We start from the raw sequence: 22611 nt of genomic DNA, 5'->3' as shown, positions 1-22611 counted from the left end.
AATCATATATGTAATAGGGCTGAAAAGTCACCACTTGTGGCTGAACACCCTATTTAAATCTTAATAATTTAATTTTAACTCATATTCCAATAGTTATTAAAAAAAAAAAAACATTTATTTACGTAACTTTCAGAAATTGCAAAAACTTTTCAAGTCGGGTCTGTCCCATGTGAAAAGTACTTGCATATCTGTTCCACGCATTAAATATCAGTATTTGTGAAAAATTTTCCTCTCTATTGTAAACTTGGTACTGTTTCGATTCCCTCACGTTTCTTTTAAAAGCAATATGCGTAATGAAAAGCACAAATTCTCCGCTGGGAGACCAATCGAATTCTCAATCGTGCCTTAAAACACGATGTCCAAAAATATTGTTTATGCGAACGATCTACAAAAATGAAAATTACAATTTATTTATAATAGGATTTATTTCTGGATAGTCACATTATCAAATTGTGTAGCATATCTTTTTTTTATAGTTTTCAACTTCAAAACTCGTTTTACAATTAAAATTTATTTTAATTGTGAGGTAAATATTTTATGAATTGCCACTACTTCCTTTTTTTACAATAAGAATCATTTATGTATAATTGATTATGATAAATCACAAAGTTGGTAAATTTTTATTGTCATTCATAAGATCAATTTTAAACTTAACTGAAGCCGAATTCGTATAGTACATTTTGCTATCCCACGTTATTTCGCAGACTGCTCCTTGGAAGCTCGCTATCACACTCAACAATCCTGATATAACAATCACACAAACCATATTCTAATTGTATATCTGGAACAATTTGCATCTCTATTACAGGCGAAAGAAAATTTGTATACGAAACGAGGAGTCCGACAACTATGATGGTTCTCGTATGTCGGATGAGTACATGGGGAGTTACGGTACTGTAGTGTAATATTAAACTATTCGTCACCCAATCAAAAAAAAAACAGCAACAAGCAACAAATCCCACGCATACAAGACTTAAACAAAACAACCAAACCAAATTATAACAAGAACAGTCACGTGATCCTGCCTAGGTCCAAAGTCTAGTTTTATACGATGTACTACTACTGTCTAGAAAACCAAATCTCACATCGTTACATTTACTTTTAGCTAATTTATTATTAAATTTCAATATTTGAGAGCCATCGTGGGATGATATTTTCGCACAAACTCAATTGCCGAAGCTTTAAAAATTTCTGTTGTAAGAAATTGTTCTTTTTATGATTTTTTTTTTCGGGTCAAGATAACGTTTTTGTACTTAATTATCATCTGCTCGTTTAGGCCGTACTATACTTAATTATGTTTGCAAGTTGAGCAAACAGTTAATAAACTGCAGGTGAACATACTGAAACAGGAAACACAGCGATTTCCCCGCCGGTAGAGGACGGGATATTATGTGACGAAATACTTAGTAGGTAAAAAATAACAATCTGTGGTGTTTTTAAAATAATTGAAAGTGAAACCAGTGACGAAGATACGAGAATGATAAGAATGAGTATGACAAGTCTTTATGCGTAAGTTTAGAAATGAAACCAAATAGGTATATAGATATAGGTATATTAAGTATTTAGAGGATAACCATTTAACTAACATGTAAGTAAGTGTTAGCAGTAACTTAAAGAAAACCGGAGTTCAGCAATAATGGTATCTATCATTTGTGTAAATGATGGTTATTGTTAAAACGAAACTGAAATAAAAGTAAGAATGGGAATAAAAACCAGAAGTACACCGGCATTGTTTGCCGTACGGTTTGTAAGACAATTCATTTCCGCCAAGGCAATTAGGATCTCTTTTGAGGTGGGAAAATCTGATAAAAGAGGGAAACATCGTATCTTCATTGCGATACCATGCAAGGGAAATCAAATGACTTAATTTCAGGAAGTTTGTAATCTTCCGTTATCAACGAGCTTATAGGAAAATTATGGTACTACTTGAGCGGAAATGAATTGTTACTTAATCACCCTTTACGATTCGCGTTTAAATTTCGGATGGTATCAGTATTTCTGTTCTGCAAAACGCTTCGTGGTCGTCAACATAGAAAACGATGTTTTTGCTGTTACTGCTGCTGCGGCTGTTGTTTGGAAAATTTATTCTATTGAAATGTTACGACTCTTAGACGAAACACATTTTAAATTCCAATTTTAGTTCAAATTAAACAAGCTTCACGTAAAAGTACTTTGGATCCTTGAACACTCAAAATTGCTTATTCCTTGATCTGACATTTTAGGCACCTTTCTCAACCCCACGTCAACCTCAACCGATGCGAGATCTGGGAAATGATTATTAATACATCATCCTAGGGATGGAAAGGAAAATCAACAGTTTCCACGCTTGAAAGATATAATTTGGTTTAAATCGGATCGAAATTTCCTACCTCCTCGTGTGCCATACTTTCTGCATTGCTTTTTTTTGCCGATCTCACTTCCCCTCTATAATTTGAGCTCGATAATCCTGATAACCTTCAGAAACAGAAACACAGGCATATCAACGTCGGCGGTCGTCAGCAGAATACCGTCGTCGTCCTTGTCGACGTTGTCGGGAGCGAAATTCTCTAATTACCGAGGAAAAGACTCCCTCTTGCTGCTCATGCAGTGACTAGGTTTGTTTTCTTATATTGCCACGAGGATACAGCTCATGATGATGCTGCTGGCGCTCCTCCCGTCATTATTGTTGTTGTTAGTCTGGCGGTGAACCTATATTTCTTCCGTCGGAACCTTCGGGTGGGCAGCGACGAGAGCAGTGCGGAAACAAGAAATCGCTTCATGTGTTTCGAATGAATAATTTTAATCTTCTAAATTAGAATTGAGGGGAGGAATCCCTTTTTACTTCGCCTCGGCTGCTACTGCTGCTGCACACGGACCGTATGAAATGGATGCTACATTTTCATGTGGCTGCCATTGCTGTTACTCCTTGGAAAAGAACATCATATCTATATGCGATGCTCTTGATTGTGTGCGATGATGTTAGAAAGGAAACAAGACTGATATTTGCATTTTATAAGTTGACCTCACAGTGGGTCAAATGGGCATTGTGTGTTCCGGAAAGTATCTCGTTTTATACTGATCTATTTTTTGTTTGTTTTCTTCCTTTCGTAGTCTATGTTGCGGCTCGATTCCATTGTGGAAGAATATTAGTAGACTGATTTCAGGTAAACAATAAACACGGCATTTTATGTCAGATCAGCAATATACTATTTTCTGAATATTTCCACCTATTGTGCATATCATTATGTAGTTTACTTAGCAAATATATTGCTACGAAGGAATTGTCAATTCAATTCATGCCAACATGACAATTGTATTACTGCTGAATGCTTTTCGTTCTCTTCATTCTGTTTATCTGTTGAATCGGTCAAGTACCAATTTGTAGAAATATCCGACCAAGTGATTAATGGAACTTGTTTCTGATATTTTAGCAAGTCATTTATAAGCTGCTATTTTTTATTGTAATTCGTAAAAATCCAATTTTTCAGTTTGTCCGAGGCTGCTTTACAAAAGGGCAGTAATATAAAATGTTCTTGCTCCAGGATATTTTTAGCATATGCAGATTCCCGCTCAAAACGTGTACTCTTTGTATGGGAAGGACTCGATAAACTTTTAGATTAGTTTTCCGGAAAAATAAATAGTTTTACAACAACATTCCATATCCATTGCCTTTCGCGTGTTAAATTAAAGGTTTGTATTTTGCGGGTTTACTTATAGAAGGTACGTAAATCTTTATATCGCAATAATTTCTGCAAGAGGAAATCCAATCAAATGTGTCAGTGGAAGTAAGCTGAAACTGAAATAATTTTTCTCGAGCAGTTTTAAGGAAAACGGAAGAGTTTTAGACTAAGATTTTCGCTTTTCTTGAATTGCAATTTTAAGCAGAATGAACTGGTTGGTTTATTTTTCAACCATATGGAGAACTTTTTGATTAAAATCAGGAAAAGAAGCGCCGGTATTTGTTTTTCGCACACATAGTTGACATTACTCATATGCTTGCAAAGAATCTTTTTTTTTTCAAGATATTTTTATGCAGGCCTATTTGCGTACAACTTTACGTGGCCGATTGAGCCGATTTTTTAAATATTTTTTTTTATTTGGATCTCGTTGTCACTCTTTTTCTAGGGGGAGAGGAGCTTCCATTTCCCTCCTGCGAGGATTGAGGGGCACTTCGTTCGTGGTTCGTCTCGTCATCCATTGCCGCATCGATGGTATTGTTGTCGATTTCCGTCTTCTTTTCGTAGCTAGTTGCTGTAGATGCGCCTTGTACATTGTTTGCAGTTGCTGGTTGGTTGGAGGGTAAGTCGTTAACTGCAGCTGGTGTACTTTGTTCTATAGGGGATGATGATGGATTCGTTGAAGGGGATGCATCATTGTTGTTGGTGGCTGTCACAGGTGTACTGGGGTTGCTTGGGGTTGGTGTGAAGAAAGCACCGTTGTCCTATGGTGTAGTTGTCTCCTTGTCTAGTTTATCACATGGTTGACTATAATGAACAGCTTTTTGGCAATATTGGCATGTTGCCATCTGATAGGTCATGGGTAACAAGTGATTTGCATGGAATTCTTGTATCTTGACCGAAAGTCACATAAGAATGTATAGGCCTCTTCAAGCGCATGCGTAACAAACGTACGCCATTTAGAATACCGGGGAAAAAATTCTTGCACTTTTCTTTTTCGATAGAGAAAATCTCTCCGTATTGGGACATAGATTTGCGAATATATGAACCGGTGACGCTTGAGTGAAGATCATGCACCTGCACTTCTATAGCACTATCATCCATATATACTGGAATGTTGTACTTAATGTTCTCGTGCTCCACATACTGCACATTGTTATTGTCTTTTGCGAATTGAATTGCATCCAACTCTTTATAAAACTTGATGTAAACCACATTATTTGTCTTGTTGCCTTGAAGTAAATGCACACGTTTAGTTTCAAGATGCATTTGCTCCTTAAGCAAACCTTCAAGTTCTCGTATCGAAGGTCGAATTTTGCACTGCCTGAAGTCAACAACAATTGTATTCTTTCGTGTCGGCGGAAGCTTTTGTTCGTTTAGTTCACTCATTTCGAGGTCGTTCTATTGTTCACTACACAATACTGTGCTTGGTTTCTTCTGTCCCGAACGTAAGCGGTTTTGTTTTATCGACTGACTTGGATGAGATGTGAAAGCGAACTGCAAAGAGTCTTGCTCCTTAAATAAAGCCGAAAATGCCTTCACGGGAAGTTGTGGACGAAAAATTTTGTGAAACAGGTGTCAATTTCACCGAAACGAGTCCGTTACAGGTTGTGAAGAAGCCCCTCGGTTAATTTAATATGTTTTTAAAGTCACGTGTAGTTGTAGCGTACGGCTGACTCTTTGGAAACGAGTTTCAAATAGAAACGCGCTGAGCGACACTCCAGTGCTCCATGATGGAAAACTACTAGATGAAAATAAACCTTAATTTCTCACTCTTCTCACAACGATTGGAAAAGCGCACTTTGCTTGCATGGTGTGGAATAAGTTTCTTGCTTGATATGTTTCTCAGCAGTAATATGTGTAAATGGAAACTTCCCTCGTAAACGAAGTATTTTTGCTTCTTCATTTCGAGCGTAAAATAAAAACAACTTTGAGTTGCTTATGCCGTTTTCGTTTTTGAACCTACACGCGGGCGACTCTGACTCCGAGTAAAAAGAACACGTGGTACGCGCCCTAAACAACAACTCATAGAAAAAAGAAAAAAATAAACAAACTCGCATTGATTTCGTGGTGCGACCCGAGAAAATTTTCAGAGCGAAACTACGCGATTGGAGTCCGATCTAGAGCTGGAGCGACCCCAGGTTGCTAAAACAAACATCTCAAAAGTTGTTTGGGTGACTTAGGATCAGCTCTCGGGCTACTCTGATCAATAAACGAAAACGGTATTAGTGTCAGTAGGATCGTAGTACCAGCCATGCAATCATCCTGTACTCTAAAAATCGGCTGCGAAGTCTGTTGAAACAGAAAGCCAATTCCACAAAAGGAATGAAATGCCAAGACTTTGCTTTTGATCGAAGAGAAACTAAAACCGATAAAATCATCGCAATCGATTACTTTTTGCATGTATGATCTGGAAAATCTTCCCGATTACCAACAGGAAAAGTTTTGTCTATAAAACATTGTTCATACAAAAATACAGGATATTCGTTATTTTTCGGTATTATCGACCACCCTAAGCATCTTAAAACTATCGCAGAGCGCAGGAGAACTGAAATGTTGTTGTTTTTGGAAGGCGCCTTTCTAAATTTGCTACTGTGGACCATTGATTTGTGAGAAGCAATGCATGCATTAACTTCTATTATTTGTTTCACATCGCATTATTTTTCTTTACTTTGTCTCTAGAATCAATGATTCACTTCTCGTTGTTCGAATGAGAACTAGACTCCATTTGTTCCCAAGCTGCATAGAGCATATTATTATTTATTATTATTATTTTGATAAATTTACTACACACACACAAAGGTATCCCTAACCATTCCCGCGTGGTATAACCGCACAGTGTTCCATATTTTGAAAAGGTTGGAGACGTATTTTGCGTGCAATAGTCGGAGAGGTCGCGTATTTACACAACTCAAATGCAAACAACATTGTAGCTTCGTAAGCATCAACACGCGGGGCGAAGCTAACAACAACTGTCGGTTGAAGATGTAAATAGAAATGTAAACAATATCATCCCTATACCTTCTCATACCTACTAACATGTTCCGCCCGTTTCTGAGTCTGACAGGCGGCGACCGACAACGACGGCAAAAGCTTCCAGTGTAATCTGTTTCAGCTGGAAAAATGGAGCGGGAAAAGACCACACGAACCCATAGCTGCTTCTGTTCGGATCAGCTCGGTTCGGTAACGATGTCGACGGGAGAAGGATGCGGCAAAGAGACGAGCTTAATTGTGTAACGTAGAAGAGTTTTCCGATTGTTTCTAGGGAGAAGGGATGTAGGACAAAGGCGGAGAAGATAGAATTGAAATTTAAATCTACTCTCGTCCTCAATTCAATCTCCCACTATCCCGGAAAAAATCATCCTGGTGAACTGTTTTGTTACCCAATGTGTTGTTTTCCAAAATGAAAGGGAGGCCCAACATTAATATGGAACAAAGATGTGTTGATTTTGATATGTTTGATACCTTGGGTTGGTGTATAGTATTCTTACAATGTTCGGTTTCAGTGAATGCCGGTTAGGTAAGGTGTTTCCAAACAGGTGTAGAGAACACTTTCAGGTTTTTGTTCGAAAGGTTACTACTTCAGAAGCTTAAAGTTCGTCTTCTACGAAATGTGATATCCTTTGCTTTTTGTGAAAAGATGTTGATTTGTTGTTTTTTAACTTTGGATAAAGAATACTTGGCTTCTCGTTGATGATATTCAATGATAAATAAACGAGATAAAACAAACCCTGATAAGCTTAACAAGATGAAAATTTTAAAAAAGCATATGGTAGTCGAAAACAAATTGCTGTCTCAGTTGAAACGTCGAAGCGGTTTTATTGATAAAGTTATTGACAGATTGCAAGACACATGCGAAAATCCATTCCACAATCCATAGTTTCACTTGCAACGAATTGTTACATCTGATATCATACAACATAAGAAGAACACAGCCAGTAAATTTTGTCACGAGACGCCATTGATTTCTGCGCTTTTGTTTCGATGCCAGTCCCACCTGTTCTGGACTTTCGACAACCGGATACACATTTTTGATTAATGCACTTATTGCTTGCAAGCAATTTCTATAAACAGTTTACAAATTGTAAGAAAAATTTTGCATATGTGAACATTACTAGCTTTTCCCAAAAATTCAATCCAATAAAAAGTTATACCCAAAAAAGGTACTGCATTTTTTTCGAGTACAGTGTTCAGTACTCTTACTAAAACAAAATATTGTCTCAACACTTCGATTCTGGTAGAACAATTATGATAAATAGTATTTGATAATAAGGCATCATAATTATTTAATCTCTTTGATTCCCCGAATTCGTGAATTCCAATAAATATTGTATTTCTTCGTTCGTTACTTTCGTTCTTCCCATTCAATCCTACCCATATTTTTCTTTTGCCCATCTTTTTGTGTCGTTAGTATTTCTCGCTCACTATCAAGACGACTCGAAAATATAAATTTTTGCATAGCTTCAGGCCAAGTGCTTGAAGAGATTTTCAATATCGAAGTACGCATACACACACAAATGTTCGCCAGCCTTCAGTTTATGAGTTCATCACATTTATTTCCCCATGCTACCACCACTTGAGTCGAAATAACCGAATTCGCAACCAGTCTGACATATCCTTGTCATCGTCAACAAGCTTCTACACACTTCCATCCTACTCCAATAGTCAAACAAAATGATCCTTCCTCGAATGGCCCTTCCTCGTCTGTCCCAAATTGATTGTATGGTTTCGGGTTGGAGGCTCGTGTGGGACACATAGCATTTACATTCGACCAACCGACTAACAAAGATATTCTACCCTGCCACTTCGCTGAGAAACATTTTGTCGTATATCACCTTTGGAAACAGAGAAGTGATAGGGTGTCTCCGGTAGATATGCCGTTCCGTTTTATGTCTAATCTTTAGGGCCGTATCATCCGGCAAGTAAATCAACGTTGTTCATTTTATTTCTGTGCATTCGTGGCTTAAACGTGATTGTTCTTATATTGAGTACATATGCTGAAGGGAAACGTTTAATGCCCAACGTAGGAAAAAAAGACATCACCGGCTAAATGATCAGTGGCGACATGTTAGGTTCTATCAATCAATTAGTGATGAAACAAGAATTTTCTCAAACAAATATTTCTTCCTTTAATTTTTCAAAATCATCCAGAATTTCAGAATTGAATAGCATGATTCGAAGATGAAGATATTTAATTTCAAATTTATATTTGTCAATCAATACTTTTCCACCAATTTCGACAATGGATGTATACGAATTTACCGCGAAATTTTTCTTCCCATCGCGTTTTTTTTTGCATGAATATCTGCTTATTAATATCATTTTTGTGTATTACATCAACGTTTTACAGTACAAGTGTTTTGACCCTTGGGCCTTTCATCTTTGTTGTTCTGAAATTTTTGTTTCCAAATTTGACAACCCTATAAACCATGTTAGAACCAAAGCATTAGCGATGGTAATTCGCAGCCCTATCGGCATCGGGAAAAGCGGCCGAGATGAGGTGATGATAGCTCCCCATGATGAGCAGATGATGATGAGCATGTCGAGAGGAAACGTGGGACAGACGGTGAATGTTACTCCGGATTGCTTGTACAAGCCGGGAAGTGCGTGGTTGGAACAGGAAGGTTGAAATTCGAGCGGTGGCAGCATTTCAAATTGTCCGACCAAAGAGAGCGAAGGATAAAAGTTAAATAAACAAATATGTACTCCAATGTATAAATAACCAAAACAAAACAAAAACAAAAAGATTAATGTTTTGTTGTGATGTGTGTTGGTATAGTATGCTGTTCGAACGGATATACAAAATTGGACCGCTCGCTGACTCGGTCGGTGTTTTTTTCTGTTCAGAGCTATTTGGCAGTGTGCGCTTCGCGCGGGTAAATGTTTCTCTGCTGATGGCGGAAACCGAAGTTCGGGCGGCTTATTGGATAATTCACATACATAAAGAAATCACAATCAGCAAAGAATTTATTTTTTAATGTGAATACATGTAGAAAATTTAGTATTTGCTCTATTAATTTAAACTTTGCTTGGTCATCCTTCCGTGAATGGTACAAAACAAACAGATGATATTTGGATATTCTTGAAAGTACGATGAACATGATTTATAATTAAAAATATCCATACGCCCATGCAAATAACTATATAAAGGTAAGAAATAAAAAATTGACCACAGTTCAACAAAACTTTGCGCCACCAACCAGTAGATTTCCATAAAACCTATTATTTGTGATTCATCAATGTATCAATCGTACTTTGCGAATCCTGATTATGGTCGTCCGACGGTATGCGTGACCGTAAAGTGCAGCAGAAGCTATACCCGTCCCCCTAGGGTAAAATGTTCTATTCGTTCCGCGCGTTGGTACCGAAGAATGCTGAAATCGGTCAAGCAGCGAAGAGGTATCTGTACCGAATAAGCATAAGTAAGCAGAAAGGTCAGCTGAGACCGAGATTTTCTGAACAGCAAGCAATCACCCAGACGAAGCGGCTGAAGGTGCTGACCAAAATTGTCATTCCGGTGAAATGTGACGTCATGATAATAATACATAGATGACGAGACCTACTTGAAGCTGAAATGCAACAACTGACAGTCAACCATATACTTTACGTATGTAATGATGCCAATTCTGTTTCCCATACCAAGATCCTGATGAAAGCTCACATATAAGACGAATTTTTCATTAGGTTCGCTACGGTATTGGATATACATTTTTTATGTGGCTGATTGATACAAAAAATCTGATTACACGACTGTCTATTCTACAATCGTCAATGGATTACGGTGCTAAACATATGTCTATCTAAACCAATGTCTGAATTCTTCAAGTATCATCTATTGTAAATCTTTGAGTATTCAGAATTGTAAATACAGGTTATTCACAATTAAATAATATTATGGCCTTTAAGTTGCCTCAAAAGTAACTTAAATGCTAATTTGCGTTTATATGCTGTCATAATCTAGCATTGGTCTTTGCTTCTGGGTCACCTGGATATTCATCTTGCTCGGATCGGATGTACGTTTGAATTGGGAGGTCAACTCACTCTTACTTAAAAAAACATATTCGGTGAAAATTCTCAATATATTGCATGTTGTTACTATCAAAAATTTGCAAACATTTGCAAAGATAGTATTACCGACGAATCGTCAGGTGAAAAAAGGCAACGAGGTATGGGGGTATGCCATTCCCGTGTTTGTTATTTTAAACCTAATTACCTATAATTACTAGATAGGGTGAAAACTGCCTACTAGTGAAAGAAATATGTATGTTTTTTTTATTTCTTCACCAGTACATTCATTTCAGCGGTTTTCCAATTTTTCCGTCCGAAAAGTAATTTCCAGGAAAGTCTGCAAAACACCGGAAACAATTTTTTGTTTCGCTCTATGTGAGGCCGTTTCGCAACGACTTCAGTTTCCAATCGCTCCAATAATACTAAATAAATTGAAATAGTAAATTTAGCGAAGTTACTTTCGGAAAAATAATTCACTCTCATTGAAGAATGGCAAAATACATAGAAGCACTTGTATTAAGAAGCGCACTCTATGTAAAATTTGTTTGTCTACAAATTGCTTCAATTCATAGATCTATATCTTCAGATAAAATAAATGCAAAGTTTCAAAGTCGTATTTCTTATATTTTCGGAGAAACATAGTTTAAGTTGAATTTACTTTCGCCATGCTATTCCTTTGAAGCACCTAAATTTTGTAACCCGTTTCTTGAAACCGCCCCTTTATATGATAAAAAGAAAATGACTATACCAATTGGCACGAATCTTTTTTAATTCGTAAGATGAAGCAAGCACCCTATTTTTGTCTTTCTCATAAAAAAGGTTCACTGTAAAACCGAGGTCCAGATTTCTTCAAGTACGCAAAATGTACGCACCAGTTTTTTTGCGATCCCATACAAAATTCCTGAATATGGTTTAAATCCGAATTCCGGTTCGCGAATTATGGAGTAAAATGTACAAAAAAATGAAAATATGTGTACTAACTTTTCTCGGAGATGGCTGAACCGATTTTCCATTTTAGTTTCAAATGAAAGGACTTGTTGCTTCATTGAAAATTTCTGAATCTCATCTTGATCCGACTTCCGGTTCGGGAATTACAGGGTGATTAGTAAAAAAAATCAATTTCGAATTATTTACTTTTCTCACAGATAACAAATGAATGGTCTTATAGTTCTATACAATATTTCTGATTTTCATCTGGATCTGACTTCCGGTTCCAAAATTACGGGATAAAGAGTGTTGAGCATTTCAAGCAGCTATACAGAGCAGTGATACACGGAAAAATTAGGTAGTTGAGGGCTCAAATTAGTCCCAATTGAATAGGACTTGTCAGTTAACGACAAAATGTATCCATTCCGGGTTTCGGAAGCACCGGAAATTGTGATCACAAACTCTAAAATGGAACGAACACACTTTTCCCAGCGATGGCTTGGCCGATTTTTAAAAATTTGGTTCAAATGAAAAGTGTTATGGTTCCATACATAACTTCTGCATTTCATCTGGATCTGATTTCCGGTTCCGAAATTACGAAAAATCAAAGCTGTCTTATAAAGTGCACCGGTACGTATATTCTCTGGTACGGGAGAAGAAAACACAACACTGCCTCTACGAACGAAGCACGCTGTATGTGGTTTTCGATATCTAAAAGAGAAGAAAAAGAAAACCAACACCTTAGCTCGATTTTAAAATCATAAGCGAGTCCATCGGCACCGAGTATACATGAGCATGAGTTTTTATAAATAACGGTGCAAGCACAAGTGTCTGTTACCGATGTGTGTTTTTGTTGAATATGGTGCTCATAGCCACCTTAAGAGATGTGCGCCCGAAAGAAAGAAATAATTTCAATGAATTCAAGTTTGTTTGAAAAAAATGTACATAGGAATTGCATGCTTCGTGAATTATATGAAATTTTTACAGGCGGCTGTGATATTACTATACCGGTGGTGGTGTCAATGAAAACTGTTAATACACAGAAAGAAATTATGAATTTTACAGCTGACGTAATTCTACAAACGATACAATTCATAACTTGTCAAATGATGCAATATTTCATTCGTACATAATTTTACAGGCTCCGAGTGTTATGTGCCCTCGGCTACCAAGTGCTGGTGCTTGGTTTTATATGTATCAATTACTCACTGTGCTTCTGTGATTCAGTCGATTAACTGAAGTGCTTTGTGATTTGATGTTTCTCGGTTCAAGTCGATCGATCTATTGTTTTTTATTTTATTCGATTTCAAGCCATGTAATTTTCAAATCACACAATTTTACATGTTCAAGCAACTGGAATTAAAATGAACACTTTGTCTCTATAATTAATATTTAGAATGAAATGGGGTAGATGGTATTAAAAATTCTACAAATTTCTTGAAACTAGCCAGTAAATTCTTCTAACATGCAGGGCATATTAGGTTATAACCAAACAAACTAACCGTGATTGACCCGGTCGAACTTTGATTCAAATAATTGTCTTATTATCCTATTGGATGAGGTTGAATATGATCTGGAACCGACTTCCAGGATAATGCAAGCTGACAATGTCCATCCTTCATATGGTTGACGACACAAAAAATGTACGATATTTTTGAAGCAGATTGCAAAACTATTCGAACTGCCTAACTTATTCATGGCCCTAAAAACTGGCAACTATGACAGTCTCCCTATTCCGGTTTTGGAAACATTTATTCAAAATGTCCAATATGAAACTTGCATTGATTTCCCGTGTAATGTTAATGAGAAAGGTACCATTACACAAGGGGTATTAAAGCAGGTGTTGTATATATGTTTGTATGTTTATTTGTAGCTAAATATTTAACATTCATATAGTACATGAGGCTCACGCACTTGAGACAAATCTCTTGATCAATTCTTTTCATCATTTAGATGTACTAGAGTTCAGCTTCGGACAATATTTTTTAAATCATCTTCGAGAAATACTCGTAATGTTCTTCTCGTTGTTTTGCGGTCTGTTTTGGATTCTCCGGTCTCTGCCTTGAAGTTTGGTGACATAAATTGACTAGAAAATTATTACATATTCAGTAAGAGTTCAATGAGAAACCATTGATGTATGGGTATCCTCAAAGTTGATATTCATGTTTTAGTTTAACTTTTGAAAAAAGAAAGACAGATTAGGAAAATTAAGATGCAAAAACAACATCTTACAAACAAGAGGCAAAACCCAAACCTTTCTTACTATCTTCAACCATATTTTGTCTCATTGCCACTCAGTAGTTTGAATAAATGAGAACTCATGCAAACGTTTCAGAAGAGCGATATCATCGTTTGAAAATAAATGGTAGAATTTTAAAATTAAAGCTCTTCTTATACGTTACTGAAGCTAGACCACGAAGATATATTTTATCAAATCGACTTGAATACCTACTAGAGTTTGATCAAATTGGAACCACAGTAGGTGAATTTCAGAATTATTTTCAACCTTCCGTGATTGAACTCGTAGTTAAATGTAACTTGTTACCGCATAAAAATTTTTGTTGTTATTTATCTTACTTACAAAAGTTTTGCACCGTTTATAATAGAAATAACATATTAACGTTGACTTTGAAGGAAAAAAGAGGTATTTAAAAATTCAAAAAGTCTGTGGAGAAGGACAAGCAAAGCCTGTTTAAACAGACTTTGCAGCCGATTAATAGTGTGGGTGGAGTTACTCTAAATAGAAACAACAAAGATACTCCTAAAACCAACTTTGAAGTTTTCCACATTTCGGTATTGTTTACTTTTTTATTCATGTGTAAATGTTTTGAATACTAAGGTCGACATTTTAATATTATGTATCATCATTGAATGTATTCAGCATATTCAGCACAATTTCATAATGAATCCTAAACCACCAAACCCGTTGCATTTTACTTTAACTATAGAGCCACAGATAGCCAATGAACAACTCACAGAAAGCCAGAGACATGGTACTTGATTTTCTTAGAAACATTCTCCGGTTCTCGTACCCTCTACTACCGCCACTTGTTCTCAGGCTAATTTGATGCAGCATATGTTGCATTCACCAAACTCCCTGCAAACCTGCTGAAAAGTACCCGGTTATTGTTGTACGTACCTACTCTGTTTCAATGCTCGTCATAGGATTCTCACGTGCAACGTCGGATGCACTCGTGTAAGTATAGCATGCATGTTTGTATGCCCATTGCTGAATGACTCAGTCGATCCTGAAAAGCACATAACCGAGTGAGCGCGTATTATAATGTCACTTGACATATTTTCCCTACTCCAAACCATCTCTCTTCTGCGCATTTCTCTGCCCCATTCAAGTGAGCCGACTGGTGCTCGTTGGCGAAAAAGAATCAGTTGATGCACTCCTGTGCATTTCTTGTCTTGTATCAGGCACTTTCCCACTGTACCTTCCCTCAGCCTGCGGCGATCGTCGGACGACGGGGTGGTGGGGCTTGGTTCACATTTTCCACTCGTTCGTGCAGTTTGCTTATTTATCCTTCATTCTTTCGTTACCACGGGTTTACTTTAGTTTGACTCTAAAAGTTCTGTTTTCTCCGACAGCATCTTTCTACTTCTTTGACTGTTTCCATGGAACTTTCAAAAGAAAACTTTTCACCATTTTCCTCCCCCGGAATACTTGTCACTTTTCCGTTTGCTCTTAAACTGTGTACACATTCTATAATATTTATTTGTTTTCGCTCGACACATGGCGACCTGGACACAAAACTGCTGTTGTCAGTAACTTTGTCCCGACTATCCATTCGCAAGGAACTCAAATTAGTTTGTAGAGTTTGTTTTTGTGATACGATTTCAAGTGTTTGTAGTTGATATATAGTGAATGCGCTTGAATTGGCCTTATCTGCAAATTTTCTTACTCCTCCTTTTCGTTCGAGGAAAACTCCAAGACTAATTATATTTTAATTTGTCTAAATTGTTTTTTGCCGAAAGCTCACCTTCACAATCAATAAATTTGAGAGTTCTTCAGAAACTCTTCAATGTTATTTTATTTTGGATTCATATAACTGAAACAAAGGGTGATTGTTTCAATTTAAAGAATAAAGACCAATCTTTGCTATTAAGTTTTTAAAGATTTTTAGGCTGGCCACGACTACATTATAGGTGATCCATACGAGGAGTCTAATTTTGAATAACTTTTTTCGAACATATAGCCTGGTATCTCACCGACGCAAGTGATGTTGTCTTCTGGTGATTGAATAAATGTTATTTTGGCAGCATTAACAAGAGATTCGATATACCTCTACACAAAAATAATTCAATGGTGTCAAATCGCACGATCTAGGCGCCCTCAGTTCTTGAACAAGTTTGGATTGGCGTTTAATTGGATTTTATCTAATTAGACCATGATAGTAAATCAATTCTGGAATTAAAACAAAATCTTTTGTCTCTATAATAAATATTCAGAATGTTTTTGCCTTTCTAATATAGATATCAGTTAACTGGAAGTCTCCATCTTGGAATTCAGAACCACCTCAAACATCGTTTTCCGACAACGACTCATCAAACTCGTTCCGAAAATACCCATATTGTAGTAATTTACATGGCATATAAATACGCCGAAAATGCTTTTCATTGCATGCAAAAACCTCTTTTTACAAAGTAGGTTCGTAAAATAAGTTTACGTTATTTCGGATTTGGTTCGTAAAAAATGATTAAGTTATTTGGGATTTTGTTCGTAAAAAGAGTTACGTAAAAAGAAGTAACGTAAAAAGTTTAAGTAAACGAAGGTTTGGGTGTACAAGCTATGCTATTATCCTGTTAACATCGGTTGCAAAGTGTGATAAACCAAAGGGTCAAGTTTTTATTGAGAATGTAGCATGAACAGTATGATTTGCTTTTCTACTACATAGATGAAACATAGAAAGATGCTTTTTTAAAGCAACTCAACTCAACTCAAAATCAACTGTTGCAATTCTTGATTTATACGCCGACCTCACATGTCGTCTTGCATCTAGACTCCACTGTTTTACTTTTGCTCTCCAATTTCCTCCCAAAAGATTCCTTTTATTTCTCTATTGGCACAACTGTCGGCGGATACCAATGAGTTGCAAATTTGGTGTAAGGCATCATTTTTCTTAAATAGAGCGTGTAAATTTCATATATTCAGTCTTCAACGCTAATAGAATCAGTCCACCCCACTTTTACTTCGACCTTCAGTCCGAAGTATTCCTCCATCATAAGCTCAATGTTTCGTGTAACAATTTCAATGTCGTCAGTAAAGTTTAAATTTATTATTCGCGACACTTTTTGAGTACTTGTAGAATTGATTGATACAAATTGACACGTTGACATCATGTGCAAAACATATAAACTATGACTATTTGTAAAACACATAAAATTCTTATGAATTCCAAATAGATTATAAAATAAATGTGAAATCTATGAATTTAAACTGGAATTCATGGAACTGGTCACAAAAAGATGGAAGTTTGCAATGATTGAGCTACTACTATAAAACAAAGCAATGAAAAAACTTGCACTTGGATTATTTTTCCAATTAATTAAAACCTACATCAATTTGACAATTTTAGTACGCACTTCACCGCAAAGCATCGATACTAAAGTGTGTTGTTGGCTATTTAAATCGTTCATGTTTTAATGATAAGCCCAAATATTATCGCTAGTAGTAGTTCACCTTATCTAACTACACGCTATCTCAAAACATTCACATCAATCAAATCTACTTTTCGCATTTGTCTGGTATCTGCACGTAATGCCGCGAGTTGCACAATAAATATCCTCCAACCAACAAGCAAATTCCCGCGTAACTTTGTGCTCCCTGTACCATAAACATTTCCATATCATTACAAATTAAAATCAGCATTGATTGCGAAAAAGCAAACGCTACCGGGGCCTAATGACTCTCAAGAAGTGCATTGATCAGACTGCAAAGTGCTAGCGCTCGGATGTGCTGGTGTGTTTGCTGATGTGTGCATCCCACTCTTTCCACCACACCGGGCTTCATGTCATTAGATATCACGTTATATGTACTATGGAACTCGAGGACGCTCGGCGGCTCCGGGATGAAAATGAGATGCTACGTTAGTTGTCCCAGCTGGAGAACTGTAGTGCATGCACTTCGATCAATCTCACTAGATTTTATTGTGCGTGTAGAAGCAATGGCAGCACCAACGGCAACCGTTCAAGTGTGGGTTGATTCAGGTGGGATGAACACAAGAAAGCATTGCTCTCTATTCTCTCCAACGAAGGGGTGGCCAAGTGATTGAAATACACACAAGAACCGAGCAAACGCTAAGGTATAAATAACAGGTTACAGACTTTTAGTTGGATTGCACGAAGAACGGAGACAACACAGGCGACACTACCTGTTTTAAGGCTTTCGGTCGGCATTCCTCGACGGTGAAGGTACCCATAAAACGATATAATGTCCCATGCGTCATCCTTGGCATGCCGAATCCGGTTTTGTAGAGTGAAAACCACCGTATTGACACGTTAGGCTAGTACGATTACTGCTGACGTTTTCATCGGCAATTTTCCGCACTCATCCCAAATTTTTTTTTCACGATCGCATCGTATTGCAGGGTGGAAAACCTCAGCAGTGCCTCTACGTTGGTTGGAATAGACGAATGAGGCTGGATTCCCTTTTTTACTGTGTTAAACGTTATCTTACCGACTCTTGCCGTTGTTGTCATTGAACCCCGATGAATGGCACAAGAAGGGACTGCCAGAATACAGGTGGTTTATAGCCGAGATTGGTATAGGTTCGATATAAAGCAACAGCGAAAACCCCGTAGACTGCAGTGTTGCCGTATTTGTTGTTAGGCTGAAAGTTTTGTCAAATTTTTGTATTTTATTGATGAAAAAGTCATGATAACAAATACAACTACTTCTTACTTTAATATATTCTTGTAAGAATCTTATAACGAATTTTTCAGACACATAAATAATATTTTTCAACACTACATCCAACATTGCAAAATACTAATCGCATGTTCCATGTGAAAAACACTTGATTGAAGAACATTTTTTCGGACTACTTGATGTTCGAAACCCAGACCTCCTCCATTTACTGAAAATACTAGAAATTAGGAAAAGAGATTTTTACCTACTCAACAAAACATTATCGTTCAAAAAGTTTTTCATTGATGCCATGGTTCTAGCTACGTATGCCAAGATTGTTCTATTTCTGATTTCGTTGGTTCATGATCAGTCGTCGTTGATTAGTCCCACTACTTTATCTCTAGGATGTTTTTTTTATTTTTGGAAAAACTCAACTGTTAGTAAAAAAAGTACGCGGTTTGTTACATTTAAGATATATCTTCATATCTCTTCCGCGACATGCTAAATGCACTTTAAATTTATCGTAGTATGTATCACTAGTATCCCTAATAATAGCCTCACTTTCAAAGAATCAGCGTTTTTAGTGTAGTTAAAGGACAGGAACTTCAAATCGTGCGCTGGCTTGCCCGTAAGTCATTTTCAATAGCTCATTTAGTTTCCTACAAATCTCCTACTGAAATTTGTTCAAGCTTTGTTGGTGTGTTTTCCAGTCGAATGTGATCAAAACAATCTGCTAAGTAACATATATTATAATTATGACTATCGGATAGAAGCGACTCCGAAGACAACGAAGTTGAGTCCAAGACTTGAAAAAATAAGTTCAATGCCTTTGGCTTTCTAAAGGCAATGTAGTTATAGTATTTAGAATGAAATTGTATATTTGACAACACTGCGTTGACGAATGCACAGCAAAAATGAAGAAATACGACAAGTGCTCAGCCGTGGTGCACCATTGTGAGGTGAACTATAATCGAATAGATTGTTGAAAAGCGGAAACTGGGAGGGTCAGCGAGAGCGGTTCCTAGCACTGTAATATGTCGAATGACTCTGAGACCAAGAAAGCCAGTAAAACTCGATGAAACCGAGCTGTGTACGATCCAATTTATATGTACTTTTTCATTTAAAAATAGTCGCTTTCATTAGTTGGAGAGGACTCGCTTGGATTTCTTTCTTTCCATCACTGCTTTTCAACGGATCAGTGTTCTGCTGCCTGGTGCACTCCTATTACCGTCAAGTTGGTGAATGGAAACCGACCGGGCCGGAGAGAAAGACGAATCTGCGACATTTCTGAAGGGGAAATTGCTGGCGTTTTCGAGGGAGTAAGCAGGAAAATTACCGTTCTGACCCCTTTCTGTAATGATGGATGCCATTAGAATCAACAGTGAATTGGTACAAACGTATCAAGTATCCGGCAATACCACAGAAAAGTATTCAATTGAGCAAGGTATTCATACTGATTAATGAGGAAAATGATGCTTTTCGCCAGAAAGCATAAATGCGCGATAATTTCCTCGGCTGATTTTTTTCAGAATGCAACGGGTATTCTGTAGGAAATGTATGGATGTTTAATAGAAACAAATCATTTGAAAACAACATGTTTCAGACTTTTATTCCTAGTAGTATTAAATTGCAGAGAAAAGGAGCAAAAACTGGATTCAATTTTAACCATTTTATGTTATTTAAAACAAATTAAGCATATTTATCGTGTATACCATCTGTGCGATAAACAATCAAATTTTTTTTTTAATACAGCCGAATAGTCGAACATTCTGTTTCGATTAAGTTCGTCTACGTGGAGATTCGATATCGAAATAAAAAATTAGTAACTAAATCTCAAAATCGCTGAGAAGAATAAATTCGAACTCATAGTACGCGGAAGCGGTGGTGTACTGAACGGGTAATCGTCTAGTTAAATAATCACTTGGATTTAATTTCATGAAATTTGTTTAAACTGCTCCGAAGTCCCACTGTGTCGCCGGTTTGCAATAGACTATGGGAGGTAAAACGAGAATGAATTTCAAATTGAAATCAATCCCTTTTCCCAACAATCCTGTGACAGGACAATGGCAAATACTGGTGATTGAATGCAGCAGCGTGAACTACTAGAGTCCAACTAGAGAAGTTGTTGACAATGACATTTATTAAATTTTACGAGTGGAATTTAGAGCAGTTCGAGGATGGGTGACTTCTTAATCGATAGCGTCAATTCAAGACGGTAATTTTACTGAAGGACTGACTTCATGCGGAAGCAGCAGCAACAGTATTAGCAAAGTAGGCGAATAACCGTGGGTCCTTTTCTATTTGCATTTATGCTTTCCCATTTCGCTCCGATGCTCCTGTGATGAGGCTCTCATACCGGGCAGAGTTAGCCAAAGACGAGGGTGAAAGCCGTTGACGAATGCCGTTCCTCAGCTATCTATTGCGAGTAACGAAGCGCGTCCCGTTTTCTCTACTCTTAACAACTGGTGACGAAGCGAAATTTTTAATGAGTATTTACCGAAAGCATCAAATCAGCGTGCTTGTTTACAATACTGATTTATGTTTTTTTTATCTCAGCAGTAGGACGGCAACGGAATATTGGCAGACTGACTAACTGATGTAACATGCTAACTGATTATTGTGATGATGCTTCAAATGTGCCAAATTTTCAAGCTAAAGAGTCAGTGTTCTGATCTATGTAATAAACCTCTTCGATGAACCATTCTCAGTCATTTCTTTAACCAAAACGAAGGAAATAGAATTATGTGCCAAATTAGATTTGAGTTATGTTTAAGTTTTTATCAAGTAATATTATTTTCCTAGTCAAACGCGGTAAACTTTGGCCATATATAGTTTCTCAAAAAGAGAGTTACTTCGTCAAATATACTAAAACAAATTCTTAGCAAATCTGTCGACGATTGCGTTAAGGAATACTCAAATTTCATCACTGTTTGAACACACGAAGAGCAATTAAATTGCTCTTATGCATACAGGGACACATTGATCGTCAGAAAGATTCTTTCTTTCAAAAATAGTCAATGTCTGTTTTTTTTTATAGAAAAACGTTCAAACAACAATATATAACAATTATCAATATATTTACATTTTGATTTGAAGGCCACCAGAAGTCGATGACGCAATAGTAGCTTTTATTGACAAAAAATCAACAAGAGATGTTGAATTGGAAACAAAAACTGTATACACATTCTCGAAAAAGAATAAAAAAAACTGATGACAAACACTTGGTACTTAGTTATGACCAAGTGAAAAAATAAAATGATCGAATTTATCGTAAAGTAATTATTTAAAATAGTGACTTTATTATTTTGTAATATTTGATTAACGGAATACGAAAAATCGTTAGTTTAGTGAAAAGTCAATATTATTGGAAGCTGGAAAAAATCAATTAATGAAACCAAATCATCATACGTCATTGTATGTACCGAGAAGAAAAATTAAAATAAAAACCATCACAAATCAACAATATTTATGCAAATAAACAATAATGAATAATTTCTACCAGTCACACAGAAGAATATAAAGAAAAAACTACCCACAAAAATGATGAGAACCATTAAAACAGGAAGACAAACGCGAAATGTGCAACCAATGAACAAGAGAAATGAAAAAAAAAAACGATGCTAAGATATAACAAGGAGAAAATATTTGTGCATAAATAGAGCTATATATACAACATAAACTGTGAAACCACTTTAGAAGAACACTGTACATGTTATTGTAATCATTTAAAACGGTTCTTTTCGTTCTGATCTGATTGATGACCTTTCCCTAGTATAAAATCAACAGTATCACAATTCCATGAATGATTAACCGCGAAGGAGAATTTCCAAAGGTTTCTGGAATACAAAGATAACTGCCGGGTAAGTATCCTTTGGAAACCTTAATGAAATACCCAGCAATATTATACATGCGAAATTTTACCAGTGAATTTAAACTTATGTAATCAAGTAGAATGTTGACATTTAAAAATGTTAGAGACCACCAAGTACTTCCTGGCACATTTGCGATCCGTCCCAAAATTTCATCGAATTTTACCCATCTAATAAAAAATTATACACGAAAGAAAATATTGCATTTTATTCGACAACAGTCTTTACACTAATTTTACTTGTGTACCAGTTTCACTGAACAACAGTGTTTTCCTTATTTTCAAAGTTTTGAATTGCAG

General features: G+C 36.6%; 1 protein-coding gene across 1 annotated transcript in view; it reads left to right on the top strand.

Annotated features, from left to right (window-relative positions):
- The window catches only part of LOC131439374 (protein pangolin, isoforms A/H/I/S-like), a 35822-nt gene extending 13648 nt beyond the window's left edge, over positions 1-22174 (top strand). The window contains exon 3 of the mRNA XM_058610298.1: positions 809-22174. Within this exon, the coding sequence (XP_058466281.1) occupies positions 809-905 (97 nt within the window). The 3' untranslated portion in view covers positions 906-22174. The remainder of the gene's footprint in view (positions 1-808) is intronic.
- The last annotated feature ends 437 nt before the right edge of the window (positions 22175-22611 follow it).

The sequence above is a fragment of the Malaya genurostris genome, chromosome 3 (assembly GCF_030247185.1).
Source record: "Malaya genurostris strain Urasoe2022 chromosome 3, Malgen_1.1, whole genome shotgun sequence".
NCBI classification, from domain to species: domain Eukaryota; kingdom Metazoa; phylum Arthropoda; class Insecta; order Diptera; family Culicidae; genus Malaya; species Malaya genurostris.
The sequence above is the reverse complement of the archived record's forward strand: the minus strand, read 5'-3'. Positions and strand labels throughout refer to the sequence as shown.